Source organism: Sphaerodactylus townsendi, linkage group LG15, assembly GCF_021028975.2.
Source record: "Sphaerodactylus townsendi isolate TG3544 linkage group LG15, MPM_Stown_v2.3, whole genome shotgun sequence".
NCBI lineage: Eukaryota > Metazoa > Chordata > Lepidosauria > Squamata > Sphaerodactylidae > Sphaerodactylus > Sphaerodactylus townsendi.
In genome coordinates, this window is record NC_059439.1 from 29,183,789 (window position 1) to 29,198,431 (window position 14,643).

At 60.7% G+C, this 14,643-nt stretch overlaps 1 protein-coding gene across 1 annotated transcript; it reads left to right on the top strand.

The window, feature by feature from the left end:
• Window positions 1-11,983: 11,983 nt before the first annotated feature.
• On the top strand, window positions 11,984-12,889 carry LOC125444627 (glycine-rich cell wall structural protein-like; the record flags this gene model as incomplete). The annotated part of the gene is made up of 1 exon (XM_048517137.1): window positions 11,984-12,889. A coding segment is annotated over one exon (906 nt), but the record flags the coding sequence as incomplete, so codon positions are not given.
• Between the last annotated feature and the right edge of the window lie 1,754 nt (window positions 12,890-14,643).

The following is a 14,643-nucleotide window of genomic DNA, read 5'->3' on the forward strand; positions in this document are numbered from 1 at the left end:
TCCCTCCCCCCCTCTTCTCCACCACAGAGACCCTCATGGCCAGATGGTACCGTTTTTCCCACACATGCAGGGGCAATAAAAATAACTGGCTCATCTTTCCACGGCTAAAACATTGCAGAAACTGCAGCTGTGCTGAGCAGAGGAGGAGGAAAGGGGACAGCCTTATATTTTCAGTGGGGAAAGATTTTAGATTCTCGTGGTCCTATTTCCACCTTTGAAAGAAACACTTTTTCTCCACCACTGGTCAGAGCAGCGTACATTGGCACCCCCCATCCTCGGTTTTAACTGCACAACAATTGTGTGATGTGGTTTATGCCGGCAGAGTGCCCCAAGGTCACCTAGCAACACTTCAGCCAGCGTAGCGTAGTGGTTAAGAGCAGGTGGGTTCTAATCTGGAGAACTGGGTTTGATTCCCCACTCCTCCGCCTGAGTGGCAGAGGCTGATCTGGTTCACCAGATGTGTTTCCGCACTCCTGCTGGGTGACCTTGGGCTAGTCACAGTTCTTCAGAACTCTCTCAGTCCCACTTACCCCACAAGGTGTCTGTTGTGGGGAGAGGAAGGGAAAGGAGCTTGTCAGCCACCTTGAGTCTCCTTGCCGGAGAGAAACGTGGGGTATAAATCCAAACTCTTCTTCTCTTCTTCAAGGCAGCCCAGGGAACTGAACCTGAGTCTTTCAGATCCCAGTCCAAGATTCTAACCACTATATCATACTGCCCAGTCTGGTTTGTGAGGTGACTATGGTCTCACAAATTGGAGCACAGGAACCAAAATACGTAGGTTTTCAGGAGGAGGAACAAAAAACCCAAGCGGAGAAGTCTGGGGTTCAGGAATCTGAGAGCTTAGTGCAGCCATCACAAGCGGACTTATAGTCTTCTAAGCGTACTGACTTTCAATAGATTTAGAAGGGTGTAATTCAGCTTATGATAGCAGTATGGCTTTCTTTATTTCTCTTTTTAAACATCCCCCTCCATCTTTCTGTTACATAACAGCCAAGGCAGCTGACAAGCTGTACGTAAACAATACCAAAACAGTATAATAAAACCAAGCAGCAATTTTTAAAAAGGCAGACTTACAGGATTAAGCCGGCACAAGGTTTAAAACAGTTTCCTCGGAACGCGATGCAATTGTCTACCTTCTGGGACAGAAAGGTCTTTGAAAGATGGCGGAAGATGTGAAAGGAGGAAAGAAGGTGGACTTCTCAAGCCAAACACTCCCGGAGTCACAGAAGTGGTGGCTGAAAATCTCCCTAGAATTGCAGCTGATCAGCAGACTGCAGAGATCAGGTGCTCTGGAGAAAATGGCCACTTCGGAGGGTGGACTCTATGACAGTGATGGTGAACCTTTTTGAGACCGAGTGCCCAAACTGCAACCCAAAACCCACTTATTTATCGCAAAGTGCCAACACGGCAATTTAACCCAAATACTGAGGTTTAAGTTTAGAAAAAACGGTTGACTCCAAGGCGCGCATTACTTGGAAGTAAGCTTGGTGGTAGTCGGTGGCTTAGCTTTGAAGCAACCATGTAACGCTTTGAATGGGTGAATCACAACCCTAGGAGGGTTTAGAAGCAAGCCCCATTGCCAGCAGCCGAGCTTACTCCCAGGTAAAGGATTGCGCTTTAGTTCTTCCCATGAAAATCAGTGGGGTTTAACAGCACTTAACAGGGTTACCTGCACGTCGTGCCCAGTGGCCCAGGCCAGCCTAGATGTGTGTGTGGGGGGGGGGGGGGGGGATTTTCCACTCCCACCACATGATGACCTCTGTGCACGCGTGCCCACAGAGAGGGCTTTAAGAGCCACCTCTGGCACCCGTGCAATAGGTTTGCCACCACTGCTCTATGGCATATCCTCTTAAAATCTCTCCCTTCCCCAAACATCACCCTCCTCAGGCTCCACTCCAAAAACCTCAAGGTATTTCCAGGGGCGTACCACCCAGGGGGACATATGGGGCCAAATGTCCCCGGGGTGCAGGCCCGTGGAGGGCAGAAAATCACCCCCACCCCCTCCTCCTTCCCCTTGGGTCCATACACTGACTGACTTTTTGCACTGACCTGGTGCAAAAAAAGTTGTTTGGTCATGGTGGGGGAGGGTGGCCACCCACACCCGGGGGGGCGGGGTCGGAAAACTCAGATTTTGCACCGGGCTACATTTTCCCTAAATACACCTCTGGGTATTTTCCCTGGAGACAGTGCGTATTGGTGTGTAGACAGCGGTGTTGTTCCCACAAGCTACTTCTTACAATTTTCGTTTTCCGGCTTTTTTAATTTAGGGGAGGAAAAGATGATTAAGATGGCAGGGATTTATACACTCAAAGGTTACCCGATTAAATTGCTCGGCAGAATTCGCTTGCAAAATGTATCCTCCCCCCAACCCCAAGTAGAGGTGATGACTATTATCAGTTGTGGCTATTGCTAGACAAATGAGCGAAAGGGAAAGTCATCCGAGTCTCAGTCCGCCTACCGTCCCTTACCATCTGTCAGCAGCTGTGTCTCAGGCTGGAGTTCCCATATGGTGGTGGACAGCGCCGTCAAGTCAAAAGCCAGTAGGGCAGTGGTGGCGAACCTTTGGCACTCCAGATGTTATGGACTACAATTCCCATCAGCTCCTGCCAGCATGGCCAATTGGCAGGGGCTGATGGGAATTGTAGTCCATAACATCTGGAGTGCCAAAGGTTCGCCACCACGGCGTAGGGTTTTCAAGGCAAGAGAGGAACAGAGTTGTCTTGCTATTGCCTGCCTCTGTGTAGCAACTCTTCCTTGCTATACAAGGAAGCCTCCCATCCAAGTAGTAACTAAGGCTGACCCTGCTTTAGCTGCTGAAATCAGACAAGACTAGGTTAGCCTGGCCCATCCAGGTCAGGGCGGAGCCTCCATATAACCTCCATAAGACCCTGCTGGAGACTAATAAGAGAAGACTGCTTTCAGGCCCCGTGAACGGTCAACGGAAACATAATTTAGGTCTACTCGGTCAATGGTCTGATCCAACCAGGCAATTTTCATTCTAAGACCTGGGATGTGCTTCAGCGAGGAACATATGCACCTGGAAATGTCTAGATAATGTACGTGTGTCTCGGCAGCAATGTTCATTTTTCTCAGTGGGTATTTTTACTAGAGAAAAATGTTTTCAGCCTATTTCAGCAGTAGGTGTTTACCACAGGAGGTATGTGTTTAACGGGTAGGTGTATGCCTTCCTAAACGTACGCTAATCTACTAACCCTGCAGCGTCAGACAGTCTTGTGGGTTATTCCTTTCTGTCTCGGTAGCTGAGCCTCTACTTTACCCCCCTGATTCAATCCCTGGTATTTCCAGGTATTTAGCTGGTATTTCCAGCTAAAAAGGGTGGAACTCTCGTCACTGCGACCAGGACTCTGTGGGATGTTGTCCAGTTCCAGAGGGCCTTTCCTTGAGAGAGCTACAGTTCTACCATCTTGACTGGCCTGCCACCCCTCTTTCTCCCCTTTCAATTGAATAGGATAGGTTCTGGAAGGGTGGGAAACTCTGTTTTTAGCTTGGTTTGTCTTGATTACGTGAACACTCTCCCCTGGAAAACTTAGGAATGTTGCTAGCGCCAAAGCTTTTAAAATTCTATCTTAGGCATTGGATTTTATCTGTTATTGGGCTGAACTGTATGGTATTGTATTGTTTGTGTGTGAGAGCCGGGCCTTTGGCTGGGCTCAAATAAAAGTAAGGGGTCAAGCACCAGCTGATGTGAAAGGCACACACACACACACACCCCGGATCTTGGAGGGATGCTGCCAGTCAGAATGGACAATATTGACTTTGATGGACCAAAGATCTGACCAATTACTATTAAGCAATTTTCCTGGGCTCATGTAAAATATACACAGGATATTTGACTGCCAGCAGGAAGACTATAGAGAGTTTTAAGAGATTTGAAAGTGGCTTGAGGGATGCTTAATTTTAATCTTATCATAATCCTTTATTGCCTCTGGTCAAACAGGTATCGTAGGTTTGAAAAGAATATGAAAACCTCTAGAACCTGTTTTGCAGAGGCAACCTTACGATAAGCGAACAGCCGTCCCTCCTTTGAACTGCCACCGACTTTCTGCGTAATGAAACATTGCATTCTTCCCACGGCATCCCGGCCACCCTGCCGCATTTAACCTCTAAATCCTATCCTACTCTCCTCAGCGAGTCTGATGTAACGTTTCTCCTACGAAGGAACTCACAAGGGAAGGAACGCCTATCAAAAAAAAGTTACGTGAGAATGAAGAAAACCCACAGGGGATCTCTGGGACAGATTGGTGAGCAAATGTGAGCAGAAATCCAGTTTCCTGCTCATGAATTTTTCTTGCCATTTCGCTCGAAATTGGATTTACGACGTAAGAGGCTCTGTTCTCCGACTGCCTTCTATTAATGGATCTGACCTGCAACATTTATGTGGCTTTCTCATCCTGATGTAATTTTTCCTATGCGCCTCTTGGCCCTCCCTCCCAAAACGTTATTCCGTGGGGGGGAAACGTACATTGGGACCCTGGAGTTTGGGTTTCCTACCCTTTGGGGGTCTGTTCCGCCCTCCCTTCCGCACACCCACTCGGACAACCCAGGAGTCCTCCTTTCAGCCCCCACTTATTTCCCGAATTGAGAACAGATCTCTCTCATTAGAGGCAGCTGGAACTCTGGCGTTGGACATTTCCATTCTCTCGCATCTATTTTTTCTCCCTTTCTTCCTCGTTCCCTTGTTCCCTGCCAGCAAAAGTCGAAGGAACGTCATGAATAGAGAAGGGGTTCCTTTGTTGCTCTTGAGCTGTTCCGCTTTCCCGCTGCTGCCGCTGGAAGGGCCCTGCCAAAAAAAAACGCTCCCCCACTTCATTCCTTTCTGTTGAAACTTCCCGACCCTAATTCGTTGAATGGGCCAGAAGAAGTGGAATAGGTGGAGGAGGAGGAGGAGGAGGGAGGGACCCAGACAGCTGGAAGACAGAAGTAGCTGCCAGCATCGTGGTTGAGAACAGTGGACTCCAATCTGGAGAACTGGGTTCGATTCCCCACTCCTCCACGAGAGCGGAGGGCTTTTATCTGGTGAACTGGATGTGTTTCCCCGCTCCTACACATGAAGCCTGCTAGGTGACCATGGGCTAGTCAGAGTTCTTTCAAGAACACTCTCAGCCCCACCAACCTCTCAAAAGGCCTGTTGTGGGAAGAAGGGAAAGCACTCGAGGTCAGCCACCTTGAGTCTCCTTACGGGAGAGATTGCTATGGGAAATAGTTAACCATCTTTTCCTGTGTGAGAGCCAGCGTAGTGTAGTGGATAAGAGCAGGTGGATTCTAATCTGGAGAACCGGGTTAGATTCCCCGCTCCTCCACCTGAGTGGCAGAGGCTTATCTGGTGAACCAGAAGTGTTTCCACACTCCTACATTCCTGCTGGGTGACCTTGGGCTAGGCCCTGTCCTCTCAGAACTCTCTCAGCCCCACCTACCTCACAAGGTGTCTGTTGTGGGGAGAGGAAGGGAAAGGAGCTTTTAAGCTGCCTTGAGTCTCCCTACAGGAGAGAAAGGTGGGATATAAATCCAAACTCTTCTCTTCTTCTTCCTCCACTCCAGAGGAAGCTACCCATGCAAGAAAAAGGCTAGACGTCCTCATCCCAGCCTTGAAACAGGAAGGCCTCCTGCCACCCACCTGGGGTAAAGAACTGGTCCTCAAGCCCAGCAATGGTGCTCTGGATTTTAGGACATTATTTAATTTTATTTATATCCCGCTTTCCTCCCTGATCAGGGGCAGGGGACCCAAAGCTCTCCTCCATTAAATCCCCTCACAGCAATCAACCTGGTCACTCAGCAGGCTTCCGTAGCCGAGCCGGGGATTCAAAGCCGGTCCTCCCAAGTTTTGACACTGTAACCACTAGGCCACACCAGTCCCTTGAGAGAGTGGGGGAAGAAAGGCTTGAGATGGGGACAGCAACTGTGGGAGCTGTATATAAAGTGACTCCTCTCCCGGATTGTCCCGCTGTCCGCCCTAATCAACCATCCCAGTTTGTGCATTCAAATTTCAGAACCAAAACATGCGGTCGCTTCAATTATGACCAGTATTTAACAGGGGCGTACCGCCCTGGGGGACATACGAGGGCAAATGGCCCTGGGCTGTGGCAATTGTAGTCACATGGGGGGGGGGAATCACCCCCGCACTCCTCCTTTTCCCCAGGTCCATACACTGACTTCAAGACCTGGTGCAAAAAAATGTCGTTTGGCTGTGGTGAGGGAGGGCGGCCACCCATATGGGGGAGGTGGGACTCAGATTTTGCACCGGGCTACATTTTCCCTAGATACGCCCCTGCCCCCTCCGGCCCAAACAAAGGCATATTTTCCTGCACTGAACTACTACATTCCAAGTTACCAAACTGCAGTGGGTTGTGGATCCTGCAGCAGGCATTTGCCCCCTTTTCAAGCAGGCCGAATTGTTCCCCAGTAGCACCTGAAGCACCGATCAGAGCGGTCTGCCCTTTTTCTCTGAATCAAAATGCTAATGTCGGAGCTTTGGGCACCTCTAGCATTCAGGGCCCTGCCTCAGTTTAAGAGATCAGAACCAATCCCTCAGCTGATGAGCGCATTCTTGAACATGCACAGGTTTTAAGGAGCAAATTGCAGTCTGAGACCAAAACTGAGAAAAAGAGAAGGGACGTTTCCCTTCTGATCTGTCAATCATGAAGAATCACTCGCAAGTAAGGTACTTCCTCAGACTCAGGAGGATCAAAAGTGACAGGGCCATGAGATATTGTTTGGGGCAGGGATGGGTGGAACTGTGTGTTGCCCCATGGAGAAGACACAGGGTCCTGCGCAAGTGCCAGGGTAGACCACAAGGGGGTACAAGAGTGGTTCAGGTGGATTCCAATCTGGAGAACCGGGTTTGATTTCCCACTCCTCCACCTGAGTGACAGAGACTTATCTGGTGAACCAGATGTGCTTCCGCACTCCTACGTTCCTGCTGGGTGACCTTGGGCTAGTCACAGTCCTCTCAGAACTCTCTCAGCCCCACCTACCTCACAAGGTGTCTGCTGTGGGGAGAGGAAGGGAAAGGAGATCATAAGCCTCCTTGAGTCTCCTTACAGGAGAGAAAAGTGAGATATAAATCCAAACTACTCCTCCTCTTCTCTGCTTGTTTGAACTCACCTTAGGAAATTCTTCTACGGCTTTCCAGGTCCTGGTGCATCGTGAAGAATAGTTGAGGCAGCTCAAGTGGGTTACTGGGTGCAGAAAAATTGACCTTCAAAGTCAAGACTGCCCTGGTGGAGGAGGGTTCCATGGCACACACCATCAGCAGGAAGCAATGTTTACCACCCCAGATTTGAATGGCCAGAGATGGTGTGCCCTGGCACCTCCCCACATGGGCCATGGCTCAGATGCCTCAATTAAACACTGTACAGGACTCTAGGAGTGGTGGCATCCCCTTTTTTTCCTGTCCTCAGCTTGAATGGGTCATGCTGACTCTAGCAAGACTGGGGGAATGGGAGGTGGTTCTGCTTGTTGACACCCCGTTCCTCTCCCTTTTGAAAGGTAAAGGCAGTCCCCTGTGTAAGCACCAGCGTGGTGTAGTGGTTAAGAGCAGGTGCTCTCTAATCTGGAGAACCGGGTTTGATTCCCCGCTCTGCCACTTGAGCTGTGGAGGCTTATCTGGGGAACCAGATTAGCATGCGCACTTCCAACACATGCCAGCTGGGTGACCTTGGGCTAGTCACAGTTCTTCGGAGCTCTCTCAGTCCCACCCACCTCAGAGGGTGTTTGTTGTAAAGGGAGGGGGAAAGGAGATTGTAAGCCCCTGGGGGGGACATAAATCCAAACTCCTCCTCCTCTTCTAGTTCTTCTTCTTCTTTGTTGCCCTATGGGGTGACATTACAGCACCATATTTATTAAGCAGATTGTGTTTATGGGGTGGTTTGCCATTGCTTTCTGCAGTCATCTACACTTTGCTTCCAGCAAGTTGGGTACTTATTCTCCCAACCTTGTAAGGAAGGACGGCTGAGTCAAGAACCAGCTGGCTCCCTGAAACAACTTCCGCCGGGATCGAACTCAGGTTGTGTGCAGAGCTTGGACCGCAGTACTGCAGCTTATCACTCTGCGCCATGGAACTCCTCCCTCTTTAGGATGCCATTAAGCGGTTGGGAAACAGGCAGAGAGGTGGTCTATGGGAACAGTCTAGGGATGGCTGTATTGACCGCTCTAGTTGGCTATTGAAAGAGCCATATTTCTCCAACCGAGCCAGGGAACCAGAAAGCTTTGTTATGAGCTTCCCCTGGGATACCCCATCATGGCCCAATCAGATTCCTTGGAGCAGGGTGGGTTATACACATACACGTAAAGCACCCCCTGCCTCATGAACAGATGAAGCTGCCTTAAACTGAGCCAGACCTTTGCTCTATCAAGGTCAATACTGTCTACTCAGACTGGCTCTCCGGCAGAGATTTTCCACATCACCTTTTAACAGGAGCCGCTGGGGATTGAACCTGTGGTCTTCCGCATGCCATGAAGATGTGCTGCAAGGAGCCACAGCCCTTCCCAACTGCAATGGGCAAAGGACTGGACTTCAAGCAGGATTCTTTTAATCCGGTACAGGCAGACCTGCCCTTATTCACAGTGGCTCAAACCCTCCCTTTGAAGACCACTTCCAACGGAGACTCTTCTTCTTCTTCTTCTTCTTCTTGTCCCACTAATGCACGGAGACCTTCCTTTCTTCTTCTTCCTAGCGTTGTTTCACTTGCCGTGGTGGCAAATCTTTGGCACTCCAGATGTTATGGACTACAATTCCCAGCACCCAATTGGCCATGCTGGCAGGGGCTGATGGGAATTGTAGTCCATAACATCTGGAGTGCCAAAGGTTCGCCACCACTGAATGGAGACCTTCCTTTACAGCCCACAAAAGTCCCGATGGCCAATGGCCCCTGCAGCGCCCTCTATCCCCTCCCCAGGTGTACTACCACCACACTTTCCATGCTCACACACACTCTCTGCCCTGCTTAGCTTGCCAGCCTGGCTGCGCCTTCGGCCTTGTGATCCTTCAGGGGACTTCCCTTGCGAGTTTTGCTGGCCTTGGGCTAGCCCTTCACAGCGCCTGCCCTGCTTTGCAAATAACCTCTTTGGCCATACCGAACATCTTTTTTTCACGTCAGGGAAGAGGTTAGCCCGGTCCCCTTCCGCCCCCCCCCCCCCCAATCTCTCTCTGCAACCGGGCTTGCACGTTTGTTTTTTGCTGAGCCATGGGCATCCAGATTCACATGCATCCCCCCCCCCTCCCTTTCCAAACCTCTTCCTCTTCGGGCCTCTCATTGTCTGTATGACTACCTGGCAAGGCGGTGGGGGCAGGCAATGTGGATTTTGCAGCCGAGGCGACCAAACTTCCACCTTCTCTCTCTGCAGCAACCTCCCCCTTTTTTTTGCACGGCGGCGGGGGGGGGGGGGCTATCCCATTCCGCACCGCACCTTTCCTCCCTTCGGCCCCTTCTAGAACCGGTTCCCCAAGACGGACCGCCCCCCTCCCGGATTTCTGCGCGTGCATTGCAACCCCCCCCCCCTCCCCGGGTCTGAAAGGCACATGCCGGCTCGGCCCCCCAGCGCCCAGGACTGCAGCGCCGCGTTGCTCGGGCTCCCGCTTGCCGCCCAGCCTCTGCTGCTGTCGGCGGTGCTGCTGCTGCTGCTGCTGCTGTGGCGGGCTTGGTGCTGAATGCTAATGACCCGCCGGGGTGGGTGCGCGTGTGCGCGCGGGCAGCTCTCCCTTGCGCGCGAGGGGAAGGGAGCAGGCGACGTGGTCCGGGCTGCGTTGCATTGCAAGCAGCAAAATATAGCAGCCCCCCCCCTCCCGCACCCCCCCCCCCTCTTGCACGGTTGCACCGCCGGGTGGTTTTTAGAAAGGTGACCCGGGAAGGGGGGGTGGAGGAAACGCGGAAGAAGGGCTTTTTTTTTTTTTAAAATAGAAATAAATAACTGGGCTCTCTGGAAGCGCTGCTGCAGAGATTCCCGGGCTCCAGGCCCCGGGGAAAGGCTGCTTGCAATTGCAAGAGACTTTGCCTTGTGTGCCCCCCCCCCCCCTCTCTGTTGCAGGCGACCAGCCGCCCGCCCCGACGCCGGTTTCTGCTGTAACTTTGGGATGCAACATGTGTAACGCGGAAGCCTGCAACAACCTTGAGCGGAGACAGGCGCGGAGGGGGGAGAGAAGGCGGAGGGGGGGTCCCGAGCGGTGAATAAAGATCGGGAAGAAATTTCGGGGTGGGGGGGGAAGAGAGGGGGGGCGGGAAGATGCCGCTCCCGCGGCTGGTCGGATTCCGCGTCCCTTTGATTCCCCGCAGGAGAAGCGATTGAGAGAGAGAGAGAGAGAGAAATAGGAAAAAAAATTTTTTTTGCACGTGAAAAAAAAACCCCAAGGAGGAAAAAAATTCTCTCTTTCCAGAGGCGGAGAACAATTTTGCTGCCCTTCACATCCTGGGTCCTTCTTTCCTCGGGAGTTGTCATGAATAGGTAAGACCCGCTCTTCTTTTTAAAAGGCATTTTTGTGTGTGTGTGTGTCCCCACCCGCCCCAACCTCAAGCCGTCCGGGGTTTTGTGATGCAGGAGATCAGGCGGGGGGGTTGTGGCTTGGAATAAGGGGAGGGGGCTGTTGCTTCCTACCCGCGGCTTAAAACGTGGAAATTGGGGAGGGGGGGGGTGCGTACGGGAAGCGAAGGTCTTGCCGCCCTCCGCCCCTTGTATTGATGATACGGTGGGATTAATGCGTGGCTGACCCTGGAGGGGGGGGGGGGCAGTTTGGACCAATTTGCCCCGTGGTTTTTTTTAATGCCTTGGGGGGAGGCACACTTAGGCCGGAGTTGAGCTTTCCAAAGGGGCTGGGTTTGCAGGGGAAAAGAAGGCATCCCCCCCCCCCTCAATTTCTCCCTTCCGCCGGCGCGCGTGTGTGCGTGTGTGTGTGTGTGTGTGGCTGCGAACCCTCACGCGCGGTTTGTTTGTGGCATTGATCCTGCAAGGCTGCAAGAGTGATGCAAAAAGGTGATTTTGGGGGGGTTGTTGTTCCTTGCACCCCCCCTCCCCAAATTCATTTGCAACCGCAAACGGGGCTCAGGGACGGGTGGGGGGGGGGGGGGGGGGGGGCTGCAGACTCGGATGCAGCGCCGGGCTTTTGATTCCTGGGGGAGGCTGGATTTCCCACCCACCCCCAACCCCATTGAAGGGCATCTCTGTCTTGTTCGAGGAGGGACACCGCCAAAGACCCCCGCGGGGGTGGGGGGGGGGCTTCTGGAGGGGGGATGTGGCCGAGCCGTCTGGGTGAGAAGAGAGGGACGGGACCCGGCGTCGGGGTTGGAGGGAGGCGAGGGCCGATTCTGGGGGCCCCTCTGGGAGTAGTGCGGTCTCCCCCCCCCCCCCTGGGGGGGGGGGGGGGGGGGGGGGTGGGGGGGGGGGGAGGGGGGGGGGGGGGGGCCCCGCCGTGGGGGGGGGGGGGGGGCGCGCGGGCCGGGGTGTGCGGGGGGGGGGCTGGGTGGGGGGGGGGGTGGAGAAGGGGTGGGGGTGGGGGGGTGGGGGGATGGGGGGGGGGGGGCGGTGGTGGGGGGGGGGGGTGGGGGGGGGGGGCGGGGGGGGGGGGGATGCGGCGGGCGGGGGGGGGGGTGGGGGGGGGGGGGGGTGGGGGGGGGGGGGGGTGGGGGGGGGGGGGGGTGGGGGGGGGGGGGGGTGGGGGGGGGGGGGGGTGGGGGGGGGGGGGGGTGGGGGGGGGGGGGGGTGGGGGGGGGGGGGGGTGGGGGGGGGGGGGGGTGGGGGGGGGGGGGGGTGGGGGGGGGGGGGGGTGGGGGGGGGGGGGGGTGGGGGGGGGGGGGGGTGGGGGGGGGGGGGGGTGGGGGGGGGGGGGGGTGGGGGGGGGGGGGGGTGGGGGGGGGGGGGGGTGGGGGGGGGGGGGGGTGGGGGGGGGGGGGGGTGGGGGGGGGGGGGGGTGGGGGGGGGGGGGGGTGGGGGGGGGGGGGGGTGGGGGGGGGGGGGGGTGGGGGGGGGGGGGGGTGGGGGGGGGGGGGGGTGGGGGGGGGGGGGGGTGGGGGGGGGGGGGGGTGGGGGGGGGGGGGGGTGGGGGGGGGGGGGGGTGGGGGGGGGGGGGGGTGGGGGGGGGGGGGGGTGGGGGGGGGGGGGGGTGGGGGGGGGGGGGGGTGGGGGGGGGGGGGGGTGGGGGGGGGGGGGGGTGGGGGGGGGGGGGGGTGGGGGGGGGGGGGGGTGGGGGGGGGGGGGGGTGGGGGGGGGGGGGGGTGGGGGGGGGGGGGGGTGGGGGGGGGGGGGGGTGGGGGGGGGGGGGGGTGGGGGGGGGGGGGGGTGGGGGGGGGGGGGGGTGGGGGGGGGGGGGGGTGGGGGGGGGGGGGGGTGGGGGGGGGGGGGGGTGGGGGGGGGGGGGGGTGGGGGGGGGGGGGGGTGGGGGGGGGGGGGGGTGGGGGGGGGGGGGGGTGGGGGGGGGGGGGGGTGGGGGGGGGGGGGGGTGGGGGGGGGGGGGGGTGGGGGGGGGGGGGGGTGGGGGGGGGGGGGGGTGGGGGGGGGGGGGGGTGGGGGGGGGGGGGGGTGGGGGGGGGGGGGGGTGGGGGGGGGGGGGGGTGGGGGGGGGGGGGGGTGGGGGGGGGGGGGGGTGGGGGGGGGGGGGGGTGGGGGGGGGGGGGGGTGGGGGGGGGGGGGGGTGGGGGGGGGGGGGGGTGGGGGGGGGGGGGGGTGGGGGGGGGGGGGGGTGGGGGGGGGGGGGGGTGGGGGGGGGGGGGGGTGGGGGGGGGGGGGGGTGGGGGGGGGGGGGGGTGGGGGGGGGGGGGGGTGGGGGGGGGGGGGGGTGGGGGGGGGGGGGGGTGGGGGGGGGGGGGGGTGGGGGGGGGGGGGGGTGGGGGGGGGGGGGGGTGGGGGGGGGGGGGGGTGGGGGGGGGGGGGGGTGGGGGGGGGGGGGGGTGGGGGGGGGGGGGGGTGGGGGGGGGGGGGGGTGGGGGGGGGGGGGGGTGGGGGGGGGGGGGGGTGGGGGGGGGGGGGGGTGGGGGGGGGGGGGGGTGGGGGGGGGGGGGGGTGGGGGGGGGGGGGGGTGGGGGGGGGGGGGGGTGGGGGGGGGGGGGGGTGGGGGGGGGGGGGGGTGGGGGGGGGGGGGGGTGGGGGGGGGGGGGGGTGGGGGGGGGGGGGGGTGGGGGGGGGGGGGGGTGGGGGGGGGGGGGGGTGGGGGGGGGGGGGGGTGGGGGGGGGGGGGGGTGGGGGGGGGGGGGGGTGGGGGGGGGGGGGGGTGGGGGGGGGGGGGGGTGGGGGGGGGGGGGGGTGGGGGGGGGGGGGGGTGGGGGGGGGGGGGGGTGGGGGGGGGGGGGGGTGGGGGGGGGGGGGGGTGGGGGGGGGGGGGGGTGGGGGGGGGGGGGGGTGGGGGGGGGGGGGGGTGGGGGGGGGGGGGGGTGGGGGGGGGGGGGGGTGGGGGGGGGGGGGGGTGGGGGGGGGGGGGGGTGGGGGGGGGGGGGGGTGGGGGGGGGGGGGGGTGGGGGGGGGGGGGGGTGGGGGGGGGGGGGGGTGGGGGGGGGGGGGGGTGGGGGGGGGGGGGGGTGGGGGGGGGGGGGGGTGGGGGGGGGGGGGGGTGGGGGGGGGGGGGGGTGGGGGGGGGGGGGGGTGGGGGGGGGGGGGGGTGGGGGGGGGGGGGGGTGGGGGGGGGGGGGGGTGGGGGGGGGGGGGGGTGGGGGGGGGGGGGGGTGGGGGGGGGGGGGGGTGGGGGGGGGGGGGGGTGGGGGGGGGGGGGGGTGGGGGGGGGGGGGGGTGGGGGGGGGGGGGGGTGGGGGGGGGGGGGGGTGGGGGGGGGGGGGGGTGGGGGGGGGGGGGGGTGGGGGGGGGGGGGGGTGGGGGGGGGGGGGGGTGGGGGGGGGGGGGGGTGGGGGGGGGGGGGGGTGGGGGGGGGGGGGGGTGGGGGGGGGGGGGGGTGGGGGGGGGGGGGGGTGGGGGGGGGGGGGGGTGGGGGGGGGGGGGGGTGGGGGGGGGGGGGGGTGGGGGGGGGGGGGGGTGGGGGGGGGGGGGGGTGGGGGGGGGGGGGGGTGGGGGGGGGGGGGGGTGGGGGGGGGGGGGGGTGGGGGGGGGGGGGGGTGGGGGGGGGGGGGGGTGGGGGGGGGGGGGGGTGGGGGGGGGGGGGGGTGGGGGGGGGGGGGGGTGGGGGGGGGGGGGGGTGGGGGGGGGGGGGGGTGGGGGGGGGGGGGGGTGGGGGGGGGGGGGGGTGGGGGGGGGGGGGGGTGGGGGGGGGGGGGGGTGGGGGGGGGGGGGGGTGGGGGGGGGGGGGGGTGGGGGGGGGGGGGGGTGGGGGGGGGGGGGGGTGGGGGGGGGGGGGGGTGGGGGGGGGGGGGGGTGGGGGGGGGGGGGGGTGGGGGGGGGGGGGGGTGGGGGGGGGGGGGGGTGGGGGGGGGGGGGGGTCCCATCAGCCCCTACCAGCATGGCCAATTGGCCATGCTGACAGAGGTTGATGGGAATTGTAGTTCCTGAACATCTGGAGAGCCGCAGGTTCCCTACCCCTGCCTTAGTGCCACAATTTGTGTTTCCCAGAGCTGATGCCTGCACTGAAAACAAATATCAGGACAGATATGGTGCCCGACACAACTAAACAGCCCTTGTGTATGTGATGCCCTCCCAACCAAGGTTTCCTCCAGATGTCCAGCATCTAATTCCAAGCACTAGATGTCTCTGAGCATG